Source organism: Calonectris borealis, chromosome 3 (assembly GCF_964195595.1).
Source record: "Calonectris borealis chromosome 3, bCalBor7.hap1.2, whole genome shotgun sequence".
Taxonomy (NCBI): Eukaryota; Metazoa; Chordata; class Aves; order Procellariiformes; family Procellariidae; genus Calonectris; species Calonectris borealis.
The window spans coordinates 89952485-89973789 of NC_134314.1; the positions used below are offsets into that span (position 1 = coordinate 89952485).

General features: G+C 44.4%; 1 protein-coding gene across 3 annotated transcripts in view; it reads right to left on the reverse strand.

Annotated features, from left to right (window-relative positions):
• The window catches only part of LOC142080713 (protein ELYS-like), a 50337-nt gene extending 37785 nt beyond the window's left edge, over positions 1 to 12552 (reverse strand). Inside the window, exons 1-4 of one of the 3 annotated variants that reach the window (XM_075146596.1) lie at positions 12446 to 12552; positions 5100 to 5226; positions 3627 to 3880; positions 312 to 492 (exon numbers count right to left, since the gene is read on the reverse strand). In XM_075146596.1, coding sequence (XP_075002697.1) covers positions 312 to 492; positions 3627 to 3880; positions 5100 to 5220 — 556 coding nt within the window. In that variant the 5' untranslated portion in view covers positions 5221 to 5226; positions 12446 to 12552. The other 2 variants (XM_075146593.1, XM_075146594.1) reach the window with 2 other exon arrangements.
• Between the last annotated feature and the right edge of the window lie 8753 nt (positions 12553 to 21305).

The following is a 21305-nucleotide window of genomic DNA, read 5'->3' on the forward strand; positions in this document are numbered from 1 at the left end:
CTCCCAAGAAATAGGGCACAACTTCCTGTCAGGCAGCTGCACTGACTCAGATGGTAAAATTCCTACACCTCACTGGCAAGAATCATAGTGACGTAGGCATCTTGGTGGGAGGGGGGCATTTATAACATTAGGAGTATTAAGCCACTCCCATTTTTAATCAGTTCAGGACTAGACAATGTCAAACCGCCACTTGTAATCAATAGTTACAAATGTCTGCGCACTAGTATCTTCTATTATCTAAAGTGGGATGTTTATTTAAAAGATACAAGGTTTCTTACTCTTAAATTCAAGTTTAAAAACTGCAAGCTTACCCGATGCTTCTATTTCATTCTGACTGCAAGATAAATCATCCAAACAAAGGTCAACCAGAAGTAGGTGACCAACATCTGTAGCCACTGCTGCCACTCCAAAGAGCCATCGCAGACCCTGATGTAGATGTCGAGTGCTCACACTGGCTCCTCCGTGATTAGTTATGGGTTCTATAGCAGTTACCTACAGGAAAACTACAAGTTAATATTTAAGCAGTTTGACAAGCTAAATAGATATCATTCAAAAGTGAAGCCAGAATTAGCACATCAGAAACAAGAAAGTAAATACAGGATCATAAGACTTAAAAACAAAGCATTGTTTCCAATTATATCAAGAAAAAAGAAAAAAAAGAAAAGCCCTGTACAAAAACCTGTTACAGCCTTCCGTTTACCAGATTTCCTACAGTTATGTAACTGAATTAACTTCGGCTTAAATAGTGCATTCTATTATTACAGCTTACCAATTTCCACTTCCTACTTAGAAATAACTAACTCTAAGAAAACTTAGAAAACCAGTTATATGCAAGAAACTTTATCGTATTTAAGGGACTTAAGTAAGAAAGACAAAACTAAATCTAGTTCTCCCACTGTTCACAGCCCATCAGCACTGTGACACAGTCGTATGCCGCCTTTGCCAAACAGGTACTCGGATTAATCGTGGCTGTAAGTCAGGCAAGGCAGCGGTCAAGTTGCGTGGGCATTTCCATGGGAATGAAACATTTTTAGAAAGTGTTGAAGGGAGATACTAGCTTAGTAAAATTTACACTAGCTCCTCATTTAGAATAAAAAAATCAAAAATCAAATTTCCAGTCTTCTCTGCTACTCAAAGGACTATCAAAAGCATTTTGATTATTCCAATTCTTGCTGCTCCACAACTTGATGACTGTCATGAGGAAAGCAGAAATACTGTACATATCTTGCTGCAGAATTAGCCAAAGTTCAAGTGTTGCTTCTAACTTCTTTTTCTTTTAAGATTTTTTTCCTTGTACAACTGGCTCCAAATGAATGTTTTCCATTTTTACATACAGTCTTCCAAAAATGTTTCCTGGTTTTAACACTTCTATTTTTCACAGAGAAGCTCCTGAAACTGCATATTTTTCCAGTGCACTATGCACTGGCTTTTCATGTTCTCCTAGACTATTGCCAACTCATTCTGGGACTGAACAAAGAAAACTTTTCTCAGCTCACTGAATCTGAATGATACCCTTCTGCCTCATAGAAACCAGGAAAATTTGAGAAAATACCGTTCAATAGTTCTGAAACATACAATCATTATAAAGCAATATGATCTAATTAATGTTTTAAATTCAGATTTGCTTTTACGAGAATCCAATTCAAATAATACTCCATTAACATTTTCAGTTTTCTGCTGCATTTCGCATGTATATCCAGAGGACAATTAGAGATGCTCCCACAAAAAAAAAATTATGCCAAAATTCTAAGCTTGTGAGTTTGGTTTTTTTAACTCATTCCTTTACTCTCTGAATGACTACACCTCTATTCTTACACTAAAAGGCAGTCACTATAAACACCATGCATTAATACACTAATGGCTTGACACCTTGGGCCAGAGTTACTCTAAGTTCATGTTAAGCTGTACAACTTTGTTGTCTGCAAAAGATATGCCCACACAGAAAATAGTCCAGAAATTAAGGTGCTCATTAAAGCCTTAAAGCAGTAATGACAGAAACTGCAGAAAGCGATGTTAAGAATAGGTCCACATTTTACTTTTAAAAATAATCAGTGTGAAAATCAGAGAAACATTCAGGCAGATCATAAACCCAAATTACACATTACATAATATGCAAGTATGAGTTACAGAATAAATTCAAAACATGGACAATGGCCAAGTGCAAGTTTTATCTACTTGTTTTTGCTTACCCTTACTCCCACTCACAACTCAGAAGTTAACAGTCCAACTAGCAATACCTGTGTGCTGTCTATCCTGATCTAACTAACCTAATAGCAAAAAGGAAGGAAGCAAAATGAAAGCAACAGACCAAACATGCTTGTAATCAAGAGCATTCAGGGCATAAGAGAAGAAATTCAGATAAGCTTTGCCTTTATTCCAGAATTCATAACCTTTATCACACAACAGCCAACTTTTCCCCCCAAGGCTTCTTCATATTTTCTCCTGAACCATTTTTTGTGGTATAGAAAAACTCCCTAATACAACTTATAGTTATAAATACATTCTATTTCAAATCACTTCTGTAGACACAGATTCGGTATGTGATGTGATCCTGCTTAACCCTTCCTTTTCCTTACTTAGATTTAAGAAATAAAACTTAACAAAGCTATGTCATTTTTCACAAACATATTTCACTTATTGATTATACGCTTATGTCAGCACACAGCGTGCCTTTCCATCTAAAACTCTAAGATTTATCATGATGATAGGCAAACTAACACAGAGGAGCACCAACCCAACTCATATCTTTTGAAATTATCACAATACAAATGCTTACTACACTGTAGCATTACAAACAAACAAAACTCCAGCTGTATTCTAGCAAGTCAAACCAAATCATGTTATGCAAAGCTGAGTAATAAGTATTTATTTATTTCTTGCAGCTTCTAAGATGATAAAAATATAATGAATCTTGATGTTCTATTAACTTACGCTGATTCTTGTTTACATTAAGATAATGAGACTAGGGGACATTACATCACTTGAGTTCATGGGTCACAAAAGACAGAAAAAAATAGTAGCATTACTCCAGTGTATCCCATCTACACAAACACAATATTCAATAAGCAGAGATTCAAGGACTGCAGACTGAAAGTCGATCTTTCAGCAATCTGTCAGATAACTCACTAAAGGCTCTTTTCTCCTATCCTAAGTCAACATAAAAATGTGTTCTGCTTGCTAGTCTGAGATTCATGGGAATGTGTCCAAGTCATTTACAGCACAATTATGGAAGTTTGAGATATTTTAAAGTCAGTGTTTCTGACAGAAATTAACCATTTAGGAAATGTATGTTTCAGACACTTTAAAAAGTGGGATTTTTTGCTTTTTCACTCTGGCCACAGAAAGGTATTTTTCAATGCCTTTTTGTGGAGGTGGAGAACTACATAACTATGTGCTCTACAATAAAACCAGAAAACTTGTTTCACTAGCAGTAAACTCCAAAGATAATGGTACCGTTAAGCCCAAGATTTTACATCAAGGCTCTCTTGAATGGATACTCTGAAGTGACAGTATGTTAATGCAATATAGAAAAAATACCTCCTACAAAGAGACGCTCCAAAGCTTTTCCTGAAACAGGATTATGCAGCACCTAACAACATAGGTTTCTCCGGTTAAAAGGTACCTACCCTTCCTGGAAGAACAACTGCTTTAACCACTCTTGATATTCCAAGGTCGTACAGACAGAGAACACTTCCCTCTGCTTCTTCCAACCCAACCAGCAGTCCAGTTCTCTTCTGCCAGGAGAACTCCTTTACCACACGAACAGTGGGAGGCTGTTCAGTTACTCCACTGAAACGATACGCAGAGAGCCGCTCTCCTGTCACAGAGTTCACTACCTCAAGTTGAGGACCACACGCCAACCATGCCAGGCCATTTCTCCCTGTAAGAGAAAAGAAAGCTGACTATAGCAAATTTCCAACGGAAGATTGAAAACAACTGAAAAAAATTGCAGTCACTGCCCCTTTCCTTCAATGAAAGTACCTAACAGAGGAAGACTGACTTAGGTAAGTCTGGTCAATCGTTTAAAATCACCCCCATGGAAATCTGCAAGCAATACGTCTTAAAATTAACAGCCTTACTATTTTGCATTTGTACATGTCATTCCTGCACTGAAGAATTTTGATTGTTTGGGATAAAGATTACAACATATTGAGCTATAGTCTTTATACCATATTCGGCTTGTTGTTGCTAGAAATCATCTAAATACGTACAGGAACACAAGTCTTAAAGCATACTTCAAATATAACAAATCTGAGCCAATTAATTTCTAGTTTATTAATTTTACTTGGCACATGCCTACTTTGGGCAGGGATTTGGACTTCAACAAGAAATTATCTGAAAATGGGCACTGCATTAGTAAATTTAAACTTTTACACGTGCTAATTACAGAAAGAATTTAACACATTTTGTTTCACGGAACTACTTTAAACTCAAAGAAAGTATTAACCCACTTACTGCACTTACAGTCAGGTAGGTAGATTCTACCTGGTCTTAACAGGAGCTTGGACATCCAGATAGGCACCCAGCTCTACTTTCAGGTCACCTAGAAGTCAACTACCTAATCTGCTTAGCCACTTCCAGCAACTCTCACTGGGTACTCATCTGCATCCTATTAAATACTTTGGAAATACGACTGCAGTGCTTAACAGTGCTATCCTCTTCCTTCTGTTTGTATTCAGGCTAGAAAAGAAAAAAGCAGGGGGGTTTGCCTCTGTAACATTGTAGAAGAACTATTTCTGCATGTGATGTTATGATGGTCATAGAGCTTGAGGTGGTGCAAAGAAATACAGCCCAAAACAACACTATTACTTTTTTGAAAACTGCCTTTTATTTAATTGGAAATTCAGGAGGGCTCACTGACTCAGCATGTTTAAGTAAATTATTTTAATAGCACAGGATTGGTGCAGGTTGTTGTAATTTCAAAGTTTAACTATACTAATGTTTGAATATTAGCATTTTTAATAGTTAAAACATCCTTTTTGTTCTCTCGAAACCTGATGCATCTTAACAGCACCAACCTGACACAGTTGATACTATGACCCTACGCTTCAGGCAACAATAACTTTCTACCAAGACCAAATTTAAAGGAAAATGCTCACCTCCAGAAAACTTCCCGCACAGCACAGAATCCAGGGTTATCTCATCTTCCCCAAGTGCCTGAATAGTCACCTCTGGAAACTGCAGCAGACTGCTCGTTACCTGAGCCGTTAGGTCTCGCATTCTTTGCTGTAAATAAAGAAAAAAGTGCAAAAATAGATTCATGTCAGCCATAAATATTTTTGAGATTGACAGACGTTTCATCAGTATGCAGAGAATAAACTCTTATACATGTCCTGTAGCTCTTTTCCTTAAAAAAATGGTACTGAGGACAGTTTTGGATCTCACAGCAGAGCAAAAGGAGAATCCTTTGCTTTTCTGGTGCCTACAAGATCACCAATAAAACGTGACGCAGAGGTATTGACAAGATAAGTAACAGGAAGAAAACCAATAGACTGAGTTCAAGACTACGCACATAGGTTAGTAAGGTGTGATCTGAGAAAAATCGTATTTTAAAAAGCTTCTCAGTAACAGGTGTAAGTTTCCATTTGTCCTTTGCCTTGATTTCATACTTTATTTTTTGTCCGTTGTCTTCTAGTAGATTTCATGCATCATTTGTGTCTTGTTCACTTTTTGCATGTTTATTTTGAACTTTAAGGAATATTAAATTCTTAGCTACCTTCATTCTCAAATTCTTTCAGAAAATGTACTGTTGGTATTTTCACATTACAAGCAATACAGACTTTCATAGCTCATCAATGAGATAGTAGTTTTCCATAGATTTAGGATGTAAACATAACACAGCACTTTAAACCACTGACTTTTTCCTATACTTAAACCCTCATATTCCTTATTCCAGTCCTTTCCTTCCTATTGCCTGTCCTTATCACATCTCTGCTTTATTTGACAAAAATTTCTAGGCCTTTCAGACAGTTTCCACACTTCTGTAGGTGCTCCACAAAGAGTTCACGTTTCGGTATGTCAAGATACGATTTTTTTGTGGAAAAAGTTAAAAGCTGAAGTGATTTACAAGATCGAATAGGTGGCTAAATAAGAGAGATTCCACACACATGGAAACACAAACTACTTTAAGTAACTATGTTTCACAAGTTCTGTGGGTTACTGAAACAGCCACTGGAAGACAAGACAGATTTAATTCCCCTGTTCAAATAGCACTGCTTTCTTCAGGAAGTCTCAAAAGGAAGACATTATATGTAGTTCACTCTTCCTGGGTGTTACACATGCTGACCAACTCAGGCATCAAACAGAACCCTTACCCTATGCTACAAAGCAGTACAGCCAGTCACTTAAACGTGCATACAAAGCATACTGCATTATCTGTACCACACATGTTCTCCTGCAAATAAAGTTTTAGGATTGTTTCCTCCAGCGTTCACTAATAACCTATTTTCCTTACAGCATAGGAGGTTACAGCTAGTTTTGAAGACTAGACTCTAGGAGCAACACAAAGTGATTAAAGGGAAATGTTTATCAGTAAATACAATTTATATGAATTGTACTTCTGTGGAGAAAGATGACGCTCTAAAGCCTGGGCACTGGAATCTACTGTATTTCAAGTCACAATCACTCTGTTTGAGAATATGGTCCCATATCTTCCGCCAGCATGAAAACGACGAGCACGTGAAACACGGGAAGTGTAAGTCAGGGTCCCCCACTAAGCACAAGTCAACATTTTGAAAAAAAGGTTACCAAGAGCAAAGCCAGTATTGCAGGCCGCTGCTGCAGCCAGCCAGCCTGACCACTCTGCCAGCATTCACAACTAGCACAGATCAAGTTCCAAGTGGGACAACTGATTTGCAGCAGTTTTGTTGGGTTTGCTGTTTGGTACTTGTCATCATTTCAAAGTGACAGCAGGATGAACTTTTGCACTGCATCCAGGGGCTCCAGAGAGTAAAAAGCCCCACAATGTGACCAGCGTTCTGGCTTAGTTTAATTGGGATGATTTAATGAACGTGTTTTATGAGTAACCCATAATACCAAATACTAATACAGATATATTGGGTTGGTGAATAGCATCTCTGAAATGTTTCAGTTTGTGCCCATTGCCTCTGGTCTTGTCACTGGGCACCACTGGAAAGTACTTGGCTCCGTCTTCTTTGCACCCTCCCTTCAGGTATTTATACGCATTGATGAGATCCGCCCTGAGCCTTCTCATCTCCAGGCTCAACAGTCCCAGCTCTCTCAGCCTTTCATCACAGGAGAGATGCTCCGGTCCCCTCTTACCATCTTTGTGGCCCTTTGCTGGACTCTCTGCAGTACCTCCGTATCTCTCTTGTGAGACTGGGGAGCCCAGACCTGGACACAGCACTTCAGGGGTGGCCTCACCAGTGCTGATTAGAGGAAGGATCACCTCCCTCCACCTGCTGGCAACGCTCCCCCTCATGCAGCCCAGGATACCGTCAGCCGCCTTTGCTGGGCACATTGCTGGCTCATGGTCAACTTGGTGTCCACCAGGAGATCCGGGGTCTTTTCTCCCAAGCTGCTTTCCCACTGGGCAGCCCCCAGCATGTATCTGGTGCATGGGGTCGTTCCTCCCCAGGCGCAGGACTTTGCACTTCCCCTTGCTGAACTGCATGAGGTTCCTGTCAGCCCATTTCTCCAGCCTGTCAAAGTCCCTCTGGATGGCAGCACGACCCACTAGTGTATCACCTCTCTTCCCAGTTTTGTATCATCAGCCAGCTTGCTGAGGGTACACTCTGCCCCATCATCCACACCACTAATGAAAACATTGAACAATTAACGCCCTCCCCCCCCAAAGTAGCCTATTTTAAAATATTCAGTTGGTCAATCCGGCTTTAAGGGAGAACACGGACTATGACAACGTATATTAAGGAATTTTAGAAAACAGCACAAAACTCCAAAAAGAGCATATATGACTCTAGTGAATAAAAAAATAAATCTTTTTTGTAAATAAGCATGGACACGTCTGAAAAACAAGTCTGTAAGTACTTCATGATTACTAATGTATCGTAGTAGCAAGATAGCCTTAAGAAAAAGAGTGAACAAGTATCCTCCAGTAGGGCAGGTCATAGCATTCGAGAAAACTTCTCATCTGCATGCTCGCCAAGGCATCACCCTGAGTCACCCTGCCTTTGCCACTGCCTACCGGGACAGGCCAAGAGCACCGAACTTTGTGTGGCCAAATCAGAAATCACATTTCAGGATACTTTACTGGGGAGATTTGAGTTTAAAAACAAACCACTCACCACCCCAAACTCCCCACCAAATCAGAAAGAATTCTTCTCTGGTGGAAAGGTCACACCTTGACACACTGTAGTCCTGTCTACAGTACACATCAAATGTGCTTATCAGTCCAATACCACCAGAAAGAACCATTACATAAGTAACACTCCAACACCTGGACCATTCATGTAACTTTAAGTTTAATCATGCCGCGGTTATTAACTGCGTATAAAAGCACGTGACAATGCTAGAGCATCAGGCATGCCCAGGTTTCCCCTAGTAAGCCAATGGGCATTTTGAACTTTTTTTCCTAGACATCTGGCTTGGCCATATGGAACTAGGAAGATAAAATCCATAGTAAATTATGAACAATACATAGAGTGATCTGGCTATTAGGCTGTTTTACTTGCATCATTCTGCTAAGTTAAACCCAGGATTACTGGGAAATCAAAATAGTGGGAAAGTAGTGAGATAGAGGTAGGCTAAAGGCATGGAGCCTCTCCTTTAAGAGATATATCCAGCACTAACTCTATTTCTGCGCTCTTTGAAAACAATGACTACAATCACATTCCAATTTCTGTCTGTTAGAAATCAGATTAGTGTAAAACGCCACAGGCTTACTCCATGTTCAGGGGTAAACCAGAATCCAACCTCCCAGCCGCATCCTATACCAAAGAGGTCTGTGTACAAGTTGCCAAAATCACCGTTCTTCTTCACCCTAGGTACTTAGGACTTCCAAACACCATGAACTGTTTCCAAAGACAGGACCATGCCACAGGTCATAGACTGATGATAGATTTTGGGATTAAAAAGCTCCAGCAGGAAAAAAAAAAAAAAAATCTGAGAAATTACACATTCAAGCAGAATCACATACAGCTAAGTCAGCTTTCTGGGATGTCAGTTTTGACTGATGGGAGCACATGAAAATAAAAGGCTAACAGTGTTATGGGCTTACTGAAGAAAAAGCTGAAGATACGAGTTCACAAAACATGTTGACTTCACTGTCACCAAAAGAGAGGCCTTGCTGCCGCCTCCCACGGCTCCATTTGCTCCTTTGTTCTGCTACTGTATTCCTGTGGCTTACCTTGCGCTGACTTGAACACTTTTTAGAGCACTTGATGAGCCAAGTTAACTCCCTAAGCAGACAGGAAACTAACCCTGCAGAAAAGCAGGTAGTTTTCCACCAGGTTAGAGAGTTAAACCGGCTCACGGAGAGAACTAGCAAGCACAAAAGTTGGCACAAGCAAGGAGGCAGGACAATGCGTTGGGAAGAAGGAGAGGGAATTCGTCCGTCTCCATTTTGTGGCAGTGAGCCATTATGCTAGCTCATACATGTGTGAAACTACACACTGAGTTTGCCCGGAGAGCTAAAAAACCCTTGACTTTTAGAAAGGACACTACCCAAGACACAGTCAGTCAACTTTTAACGCCCTCTTGCACGTAGAGACCCACTATCTCACTGAGAGAGGCTGCAGCTGACAGGTGTCATTCTTTCATTCAGCCAGATGTGGCAGCTACAGGGATTTCAGGGAAGCGTTCCTTGGTGATCAGAGAACAGATGACATTGCGTGACACTATTGAGATGATATTTTCTAAGGAAACAGGACAAAGAGTGGGAAGAAGCCAAAGAAGAAGAAATGGAAGAAAAACTAAGTTCTTTTGAGAAAAACAGCATCCACTTTGTTGAATTAACAGGTAAAGATAACAATTATAGAATTTTTTGAATTATCACTAATGTCTGGTTCAATGACATTTTCCCCAGAAAAACAGGAAGCAACTCACAAGCATTGGAGGAGCCGTACATGGAAAAGACACTTTCTGCACCTTAGTAGTCAGGTTCAGTGAATTAGCACTTTGCCATGTTTTAGCCCTGCCGAAAGAGGATTTAGCGAGTGAGTTAGCAGCTGATTCAGTGAGTACCACTGGGTCATTTCTTTCCCACTCAGGCAGAAAACCTCCTCCAATAGTTCAGGCAAAAACCCTACATTCAATCCAAAACCTAAGTTTTAGTCTAAAAAGCCACTAGCATAAGAGAGACGGTCTCTATCAGAATTCTACAGTCAGGCTCATGTCACTCAAGTGCAGCCTACAGATTGTCTCGCAGAGTTTGTGCGGATGCTCCGCAAGCTCTCTGAGAATCTACAGCAGAAGGTGAGAAGAAGAAAGAATTTCAGCTCTCTATCCCAACAGCCCCCAACAGCTAAGATCCTGTATCTGATGCAGATCATAGATTTGATTCCCCTTTAAATGAAAAAGCAAAAAAAACCAACACAGACCAGAATTTGACACTAGAGCCAGTTTACCCAGCTGCCTCCTGTGGTTATTCGGACTATACTTTCATTCAAGAGTTGCAGTCCCTGTCTAACATGGCCAAGCTAGCAAAAGCTCCTAAAGTCAGTTCTGAAATTATGCTCTTTTTCACATTGCTTGGTGTACCTGGACAGACAGACGTAGGTGCTAAGTGTCTCAGTACAGAACACACAGGCAGCTTTCCTAATAGAGGGAGACAGTCGTTAACAAGACATTTCCAGCGTACCACAGCAGTATGCCATCACACCGCTTGCCCCTCCCAGCACAAATTCTAGAATCACAATGAAGAGAAAGGCCTTCCAGAATCACTGGAGGTCATCTGCACCAACCTCCCTGCTCCAGCAGGGTCACCTACAGCAGGCTGCCCAGCACCATGTCCAGATGGCTTTTGAACATCTAATTCTGAAACATGCTTTTACAAACAGCAGCCTGACAAGCTGAACTGCAAGAACATTTGCAACACATGCAACAGGCCCAGGTTTTTGGTGACTCTCTCCTACCAATTTAAGTATTCTCCCCACCACACAAGCAAAACAATACCACACCAGCAAAGGGTTGTCACCATTATTTCCCTAAAACTACATCCGACAGCTTACTAGACAGAAGACACAAAATTAATAGAAGCCTGATTAAGTCCATTTCACTGTCTTAAAAAAGCAAACCCCTGGCAAATCAATGCAGGAAAAGGAGTTGATGCAGTCAGTGAACGAGGAGCTGTCCTCAGCAGAACAGGACACAGTACTGTGTGCCCAAACACAGTACTGTGACAGCTGCCAGCCAAGACTGATACAACCATCCAGACTGATGGGCCTAAGACAGCACTTGAACAACCATGTTTAGCCATACACCCTAAACGGGGTTCCGCACTCCCGACAGAATTAAGCCCTTAAATTTCCCGTAAGTTTACCAAACACGATCAGGAAGCAATTATTAGACCTGAAAGACTGACATCACGCTTCTCTCTATTGGTAGAAGCTCCAGAGCTGGAGTCACGGTTTATTAAGGAAGAAATCAAGCACTTTTGTTTAAGTCAGCAACTTTGCTGCGTGATGCATGCTTCATGCAGAAATCAAGAGACCCCCCACAAAACGCGCTGGATTTCTGTAAAGCTGTGTTCTCCCATTAAACCCAGCCCTCTTCCCGCGATCGCCGCTCGACGCAGACAGCGAATTTCCCGCCTCCTCCTGGAAAACGATACCGAAAGGGGGGAAAGAAAATTAGTAGAAATAACAAGAAAAACCCTCCAAAAAGTGACCGAAGGAGTGAGAGGCCGGGGCGTGCGCCGGCCGGGCAGGACGGAAAGCTCCCGGCGGCAGCCGCCACATCTCCCACGCCCCCCTAGCCTGTGACGGCCGCCTCCCGGCTGCGGAGCCTCGCACGCTGCCGCCGCCGCCTCCCATGTGCGCTGCCCAGGCCGCGCCGCCAGCCGCCCCGGCCTCCCCCGCCCCGGCCGGGCCCCGTGTGGCGGAGCCCGGCGCCGCAGCCCAGGGGGTCACTTACATAAGGGGCCAGCCAAGGCGGCCGGGCCCGCCCAGGGCCCCCGCCGGGCCCGCGCTGCGCCAGCGGCGGCGGTGCCGGCCTAGCCGCCTCAGGAGCACCCGGTACCTGCTGGTACGGGGGGCGGGGAAGGCAGGCAGGCAGGCGGGCGGGCGGGCGTCGCGGGCGTCGCCGCCGCCACCTCCGCCGCCTTCTCCCTGCGCCGCTCCCTCCTGCCCCCCCACCCCAGCCCGTTTTTCCCCCGTACGTGCCGATGAGGGCGGCGGCATCTCCCGCAGCGGTTACAGCGGTTATAGCGGCCTCCGCCGGCCGCGCCACACTCGGTTCCTGCGCTACCGCGCCCGCCCCGCGCCGTGCCGCGCCGCGCCGCTCCCCTCCCCCCGTGCGCGGCACCCACCTCGCTCGCTCACCCGCCGCGCGGGGGGCGGGGCGGGGGGCGGAGTTCTCGCGAGACCTGCCGCAGCCACCGCGGGAATTTTCAAATTCGCGCGACACGGGCCTGGGCAGTGGCGGCCTCCGGACTACGCGTCCCAGCATGCCGCGCCGCCAGCCGCTTCCGCTCCCCGCCCCGGCCTACTTCTGGTGCGGGCCGGCTTCGCGCGGGGCACGCCGGGAACTGTAGTTCCTGGCCTATTACAGCGCATGTCTTCTTAGCGGGGTGTAGGGGAGGCCCCATTTTGCCCCGGGGCCCAGCGGCCACCTCAGCCGCCGGGGAGTCTGGAAGGGGGGCGATCCCAGAGCCCACGGGGAGCACTCCCACCCGCGGCAAAACCACACGCCCTGCAGAGCCCACTCTTGTCCCACAGCACCTCACCCTGTGGGGCCGGGCCTGCCCCCTGTCCCGCCAAGAGGGAATCCGCCATGGCGCGGAGATGGCTGCTCGGGCCAGCCCTGCCTACACGTGTCCCTCTCATCGCAGGGGCCGCCTGTCCTCCTTGGGGCACTTGGTTGCTGCTGAAAATGGGTTTCAGAGGAGCTCGGCCCACCCCAGGCGCGAGGCCCTGCTGGCAGGGGCAGCGTCCCTCGCCACTGTGCTCCACTCCCGGCAAGCTTAGCCTGGAAATCGAACTCCTCACTAGTAGGTTGCAGGCTTGGTTTGTGGTTTTTTACACCTCATTACAGACTCTTGCCAGCATAGCTGTTTCAGCAACAACCACAATCTTGGTAGTGTCAGTGAAAACTCAAGAGAAGATGCAACCATCTTTCAGTGACGCTTAAGCCTGGTACCAGTGTGTGAGGTGTCTATAAAGGCAGTGGGTCTGTATTAACATCCTTCAGCAGCCCGAATGGGGTTTATGCCAGGAGTATTGCTCATGAAATATGTTGTCAATGAAAAGAGGACTTTGTACATTTTGTAAATAAACAGGTTTCCAGGCATGCTTGATTCCTGGTCTCTAGTTTATTGCAGTTGTTCCTACTTGACTGCAAAGGTCTAAACAGCAAGGAAGCAGAAACGTATATAGACGTCAATGAAATAATACTGGCAATTAAAAATTCTTAAAATGTATTTGCTCTAGACACTAGATAAAATTTTAGACTAAAAAAATACCCATATGGCAACATAAATAAGCATTTCTTTACAAATAGAAACCTTGCCTATCGCATGCATTCACCACTGAAGAGAGGGCAGATGGAGGTACTTACCTGTACAAAACTATTCTTTACAACCGTCATGATGATAGTTCTTTGTGTCCATTTGCCAAGCTGAGTCATGACTTTCTTTCCATTTACTTTACAACACAAGGTACGTGTCACCATTACCTTGGCAAGGTACTTATTCTTTTGGGTTTTGCCTCTTGGAGGTACATCAGCAATGTTGGGAGACAGAAGTATCGCTCTACTTGTGAATTACTGTTCGTTGAATCCTCGTTCATGACTTTTGATGTTCTGGATGTTCTTTCAGTTAGGATGAGACGGTGATAGCAGACTGATGTATCTCTTATGCAACGCTGTTTATGTACAAAGAATGAGCAAAGTCCCACTTTCTTGTACTGAGCAAGAATTAGATGACAGAAGGTATTTCCAACCCCCTTTCCATGTAAGGGTTACCGCTAGGACCCCATCTTTTTCTCTAGGTAGCCAAGACCTAGACATTTTGTTCTTTTTTATTATGTGTATTCAAATCTCCATCAATATGCAGAAGACAGTTTTTAATCAATCTGCACATGCCTGTTCAGAATATGGCACTCCTTTTATTTTGGCTACCAAAAGAGCTCCATTTCTTCTATACTTATCTTAAACAAAAGAAAGCCATTAGCCCTCTCAACTTTAACAGTGCATAGTGCACAGTGCGCTAACACACTTAAATGGCAGCCACCTAATTTCTTTTACATGAGTGATTTGCTGTTGTCACAAGTTAAGTAAAGCTCACTGAACTTACAGTAGTGCCTGCAGCATAATTTCTTTTCATCCCTCAGTTTAAACTAAGGGACTAAGTCTTCTGTTTTCAACTTTAGAAACAAAAGGAGAGAATTTTGGTCCTTGGCATTTTAACAGAATTTTCACTTTCATGCTATTTTTTCTCCAACCCACGTAGTATCTTTCACAAAGAAATTCATTGTACATCGCATTCAAGATAATTTTCATTACAATTTACAAATTGTCCAGAAAATACCAGAGCTATTAAGTGTCAGTCCAGCAGTTTAATACTTACCTTTTCTTTCACACTCCTACATGCATGTCCTAAAATACCCTACAAACAGTAAGAGTGAAAATCAGAATACAAGCCAGTTTGCTTTCCAGACCTCTTCAGCGCATCCATAATTGATTTTGGAGCAAAGCAGCTAAACTTTGAGGCGAATGTTTAAACCTACAACACAGTAATACATGCTTAAAAAGGTTAACTGAAAAAATAATGAACAAGGTAATAACACTAAATGATCCTACTTGAGATTCCTGTATACTTTTTCAGAACAATAGCTTCTTGTAAGTAAGGACTAATCTGTTTCCCATCACAGCAAGGTCTCCCTGTTAGACTCAGTAAGGACACAAATTTATTCAACACAAAATTCAGAAGAAAAAAAACTCAATATAAAACATTTCCACTGAACACTCTAAAATATAGTCTATGCAAACCATCTAAGGCGGGTGATTCAAAGATGGCTAGCAGACACACACCTCTTTCTTCACCTCCTCTTTCCCAGGAGAGGAAGCCCCTGACAATATCCCAAACTTGGCTGATAACTGCTTGCCCCCTCCGCATCCTGTCCCTCTGGATTTTAAAGGGGTAGGCTATTTAGCCTAAGTTTTCATCTTATTTTTAATAAGAAAGCTTATTTAAAAAGCCACACAGTTAACATAAAATTAAGGTTACACTGTTAGTCACTGAAAGGAGAGAAAGTAAGTATGAAGTGAGAAGTGCAAGTCTAATGCTACCCCTTTGAGTGTATGTATTGTAACATGGTCAAAACACTCTTTGACTTTAAAACAGACATTTTCAGATATTAATAAACAAATCTGCAATGCTTCTGAGAAGTGGCAGGATCATCAAAGGAGTGACAAATACATTCAATTTCTCCCAGCACTATTAACAGCATACATGATCTCTAAATTAACAGCTGTGCCTCTTAAGGTTAAGTCTACCATTCTTTACTATTACGCAAATGCTGATCGTGACTCGGTGGCTGCTGTTGCCATTTTAGATCTATTAATTTGTAGCATATGAGAGCGCCGGTCACGGAGAAGGAGCCCACTGTGCCAGGCAGTGGAGTTGTGTGGGACAGCCTGGCTCCTGACCTGACCGGGGAGGCTGTGCACACAGTCGTGAGGCGTCGGTGATCAGTATTTGCCTGCACAAAAGGAAGCCTAACCCTTGTCAAGTGTTTCTTGCGAGGAAAAGGGGAATTCTGAAGGTGTGTCAGTTTTGCAGCTGTGTGCGGGCAGCTCCTCCCAGACAAGCTGGGCAGCGTGACGCCCGCAGGGCTGCGCACGAGAAGGTACCGAGCGGGTGATACCACCGGCTGATGGGGGATGGCAGGGCTGACTCTGTTACGTGTGGGAGGCTGTGGTTGAGACAGGCAGAGCTGGGGTGGACTGCGGAAGGTCTTGAAAGTGAGGACAAGTGGCTCTCATCTGATGTGACAGAGAGTAGGGAGCTAGCGGAGAAATGCAAAGATAGGTGTGGCGGCACCGGAGGGCCAGCTAGAGCCATATCCTTTGCTGAGGCGTTTAGAGTGATTAAGTGCAGGACAGGGCTGCATTTATTAAGGGCAGGACAAACGCTTTGGCAGTACGCACGATTCAAAGTGGCAACAGCTTGGATGAGAGCCTTGGCTGTGTGGATGGAGACAGAAAGTCTTCGTGTCAGGAATTATTTATAGAACAAACCTTGCAAGGCTCAGACATGGCCTGAATAAGGACACAGGGAGAGGTCTGGACCAAAGAATGCCCCCCCAGTTGTAGGCATACGTGAACATTGGCTGCTGAGGAGCAGCATGATGAAGTGGTCTGGTTTAGCCGAGCTTGAGCTTGAACTGAAGCGAGGCTTATCTGAGCAGGCACCAGAGAGGTGGGCAAGGCTGTTTGGAAAGAAGGTCTGTGATTCATCTTGCCCAGTTTTAAGTGTCTACGGTGGAGTCATCAGCATCAGCATCAGAGCCACTCAGCTGGGCTCCCTTTTTAGGTAGGGGAGGGAAACAGGTTCTTCCTGCGTGCCATTCATCTGACCTGCTTTAGATACCTCCTATAGGATTAGCTGTAAAGGGAGTCTAGATGGCGTTGCAGGTGGAGACACCCACACTCTACCCTTTTATTTTTGGTCAGGTTGACCTCACCTTGAGAGACTGATCTGAATAGAGCACTGGATCTTCAAGTTGCTCAGCAGCTCAATTTATGTTTGTGGTTGGGATTACCCAGAGATAAGGCATAGAAGAGAAAGAGGACAAGGACAGAGCTTTATACCACCCATGCTGGAGTCTGGCGAGTGAGATAAAGAGGAACCTCCAAAAGCCATGACGATTGAGTGAGGGGAGAGAAAGGGGAGGGTAGAGCTGTGAAAGAGAGGGAATAACCTCACAGGGAGGGAAGCTCAGCTGACTTGTGGCAAGTGCCTGACAGGCGAACGGAGATGTAGGGGAGAGCAGGGGCTGCCTAAGAGGAGGTCGTTCAAGGCTCCCATAAAAGCAACGCTGACTGAATGCAGGGGCAGAGGCCAGGCAAGGGAGAAGGAGCCCCAGGAGGAGGACTCCAGGCTTTCACTGAGCTTACGAAGCAAAGAGAACTGAGGTGCATGTTTGTATTGGGTTTGCGTGGCAAGGTTTTGGTAGCGGGGGGGCTACGGGGGTGGCTTCTGTGAGGAGCTGCTAGAAGCTTCCCCTGTGTCTGACAGAGCCAATGCCAGCCGGCTCCAAGACAGACCCGCCGCTGGCCAAGGCCGAGCCCATCAGTGACAGTGGTAGCACCTCTGGGATATTTAAGAAGGGGGAAAAATGTTACTGCACAACAGCAACAGCAGCCAGAGAGAGGAGTGAGAATACGTGAGAGGAACAGCCCTGCAGACACCAAGGTCAGGGAAGAAGGAGGGGGAGGAGATGCTCCAGGCGCCAGAGCAGAGGTTCCCCTGCAGCCTGTGGTGAAGACCATGGTGAGGCAGGCTGTCCCCCTGCAGCCCATGGAGGTCCACGGTGGAGCAGATATCCACCTGCAGCCCGTGGAGGTCCCCGCGCCAGAGCAGGTGGATACACCTGAAGGAGGCTGTGACCCCATGGGAATCCCACGCTGGAGCAGGCTCCTGGCGGGTCCTGTCAACCCTTGGGAAGAGGAGCCCACGCTGGAGCAGGTTTGCTGGCAGGACTTGTGACCCCGTGGGGGACCCACGCTGGAGCAGTCTGTTCCTGAAGGACTGCACCCTGTGGAGGGGACCCACACTGGAGCAGTTTGTGAAGAACTGCAGCCCGTGGGAAGGACTCGCGTTGGAGAAGTTCGTGGAGGACTGTCTCCCATGGAAGGGACCCACACTGGAGCAGGGGAAGAGTGTGAGGAGTCCTCCCCCTGAGGAGGAAGGAGCGGCAGAGACAACGTGTGATGAACTGACCGCAACCCCCATTCCCCGTCCCCCTGCGCCGCTGGCAGGGAGGAGGGAGAGAAAATCAGGAGTGAAGTTGAGCCTGGGAAGAAGAGAGGTATGGGGGAAAGGTGTTTTTAAGATTTAGTTTTTATTTCTCATTATCCTACTCTGATTTGATTGGTAATAAATTAAATTAATTTTCCGCAAGTCAAGCCTGTTTTGCCCGTGACGATAATTGCTGAGTGATCTCCCTGTCCTTATCTCGACCCACGAGGCTTTTGTTATATTTCCTCTCCCCTGTCCTGCTGAGGAGGGGAGTGATAGAGCGGCTTTGGTGGGCACCTGGCGTCCAGCCAGGGTCATCCCACCACAATGTTTAAAAGAAAGAGAAATGTATAAAGAATAGTTATTGGGGAGTGGGGGCAGGGGAGAGGTTAGTTATTTGTAAACAATAAGAGAATTAACAGAATCAGCCAGAGAAGGGAGAGCAATTAAAAAGATAAAATGAGAGTGAGGTAATTAAGGAAATGAGAGAAAGTGGAACCAGGAGCAAGCAGAGGAGCAAGAGGACAAAAACAAGGGAGAGAGCTCTGTGTCTGTGGCACCAGCGAAGAATTGGAGAGAGGTAAGTGGATGTGAGGCAGTGTGGGGGGGTCCAAAGTCAAAACACTGGAAGAAAGCAGTAAGATCCTGTGCAAATAGAGAAGAAGGAAGGAAGGAAGATGCAGTGAAGAGGGGAGATGCTGCAACTGAAACTGTACGCAAATTGTATGCAAATTGAAAATGTTCAGCTAAGCTGGAAAAATCAGGCTGCTTGGTGTACAAGATGTCGTCAGGTTTCATGCAGTCAAGATTGTTGCAAACCTAGTGGACTAGCTGTATTTGAAAGCTAATGTTCTTATTTAGCTAAGTTAATGATTGCCAAATCTAATTGTTAGGGCTGGGTAAGGAAGAAGTGGAGTCCCAGCTGCAGCAGCACAGCAGCTCTGCCACGGGGCCCCTGAGACGCAGGCACTGACTCAGCTGCTCACCGCCTGCTGCTGTCCAGCTGCGGGTGCCTGGGCGCCGGGTGCTGATGCGCCCCATGGGGGTACCCGACCCCGGCGATACCCCCTCCCCAGAGGACTGGGCAGCCTGAAGCACAGCGCTGGGTGCGGGGACGGGCTCCAGCACCGCTGCCTTCCCCTCTGCTCTGGGAGAGCTGGGGGAAGAGCCCAAAAGCAGTTTTTGAATTACAGGGAGCCGGAGGTGGGGCTCAGGCTCCCCGGTGGCGTCCTGGGCAGCACAACCTTCCTTCCAAGTCAATAAGTCGATACCTAATTACGGGTGAGACTCGTTAGCACGGTCTGCTGCTTTGTGCTGCCCTGGCACTGCTGTACGGCTGTTGCTCCGCTGTACCCCGTCGGCATCCACTTTTGCCTTTGTATTGCATTCGAGTATCTGCGAATCTGCCTCAAAATGCTGAAATGGAAAGTGATGCATGTTTGATAATATTTTTTTCAAATATTGTGCAGAGCATACAGTAGCATGCTCTACAAGCCCTTCTTAGTGCTCACAGCCTGAAATTTTCGGTAAGCTGTACCAAAATTAAGCAAATCCTTAGATGAAGTAAGCCCTGTGTTAAAATGAAGTTCAGACTGTAAGCACATATCAGGGACGTAAAGGTGAAACAAAGAAGAAAATGCTGCAGTGGTGTAATAATTATTTTCAAGCACAGGATTGTTTATAAATACAGGATGCTCAGAGATGTGGTTATACTTATCCAAATATGTAATTACAAGGATACAAGTTTAAAAACAAGAATTAAATACTGCCTTTCAGTAATTACATAGGAGGAATCTGTTTGGAAAACATATCCCATGTCTTTAAAGCCAAATATTAAAAAGACTCAGACATAACAGACAGGAGTTCGGGCTGTTTGAGAGGTTTCCTTGTGAATTGTTTCAACTGAGAATTTTTTTATTTAGTCTGTTTCGTGGTTTTAAAAGACTAATCTTAATTTAATTTTCTGGATTCAGAATGCCTAGTTATGAGATACTAGCAATCAGTTCTATACATTTTTTACTCTTAAGTAATTTATAAATATTCTCAGTCTTTAATTCTACTATATATTTCATTGGGAATAAATATTTTCTATTTTTCCTTTAAAATGGTATTAATTCTGTTGTAGGGCATTAGTAATATTACACACTAAAAGCACTAATTAGTGCTTTTCAATATCAAAACCAAAGTAATTAGAAACTTAATGAACCAAAAATAGTATAACGGGATCTCTTGTATTCTCCACTAGAGCGGCAGTAACTTAATATGAAGAGAGGCCCTCCAGAATTTCCCAGAGAAAGAGAATATTAAATGGTGGTTGGAACTGCCGTTGCTAGAGTCATGCAGCCATTAAAAAAAGAGAGAGAGAGAGAGAGAAGTGTCTGCATTTCAATTCAGGCAGAAAAAGGGACCTTAGGAGACCTTGAAAACTGCTTTCTTGAGCAGCACACTGTGTATTAGTCGCATCTTGGTTTCATCTGTAAAAAATGTTACAGCTTGATCGTCAGAGCTACTTCCAGCAGCATTTTATGCATTACAAAGTTACATATTACGAAGTTTTGATTTATTTTTTTTCCACTGGAGGCAATTGTTTGAAGCCTAGACATCTTCCTCTTGCTGATTTAAAATGTGGCTTTTCTGTCCTTAAATCAAGTTGGGACAGGAAGGTGCTTTCTGGATCTGATCCTCTGTCACCCCTCTGCTGTGGGTGGCGATTGGGGAGGTACTGTAGATAGCAGGTTTGGTGTGAGCTGTGGTGCTGAAAAGACCTGTCTTTGCTCTAACGCTTAGTTTGCATACGTGTGTTCCTAACTGAGCAGCAGAGAGGAGACAAACGCTGCCAGGTCTGGCTTCAGGGAGGTGGGAACCTCTCAGTAATATTAGTAGCTTGACTAATGCCATTCAGGCTTTTAGTTTCATAATTTAGGCACACCATATCATCTACTTAAAATCTACAAAAAGCGGTCACTTAGAAGTGAGCAAATGAGGGATTTCAAATATTTTACATTTCCCACATAAGCAGTTTTTTTCTCCTCAAGTACATGCATTTCTTCACAATGCAATAACCTTCATGTTAACCCAAATTAATATTGTTCTGCCAATAGCAAGGCTGAGAAGGAATGCAGATGTACCTTCAGGGGAGATGATTGCTTCTAGAAACAAACTGGTCATTATGACAGGATTTCTCTTATGTAACTTTGGCCGTATGAAA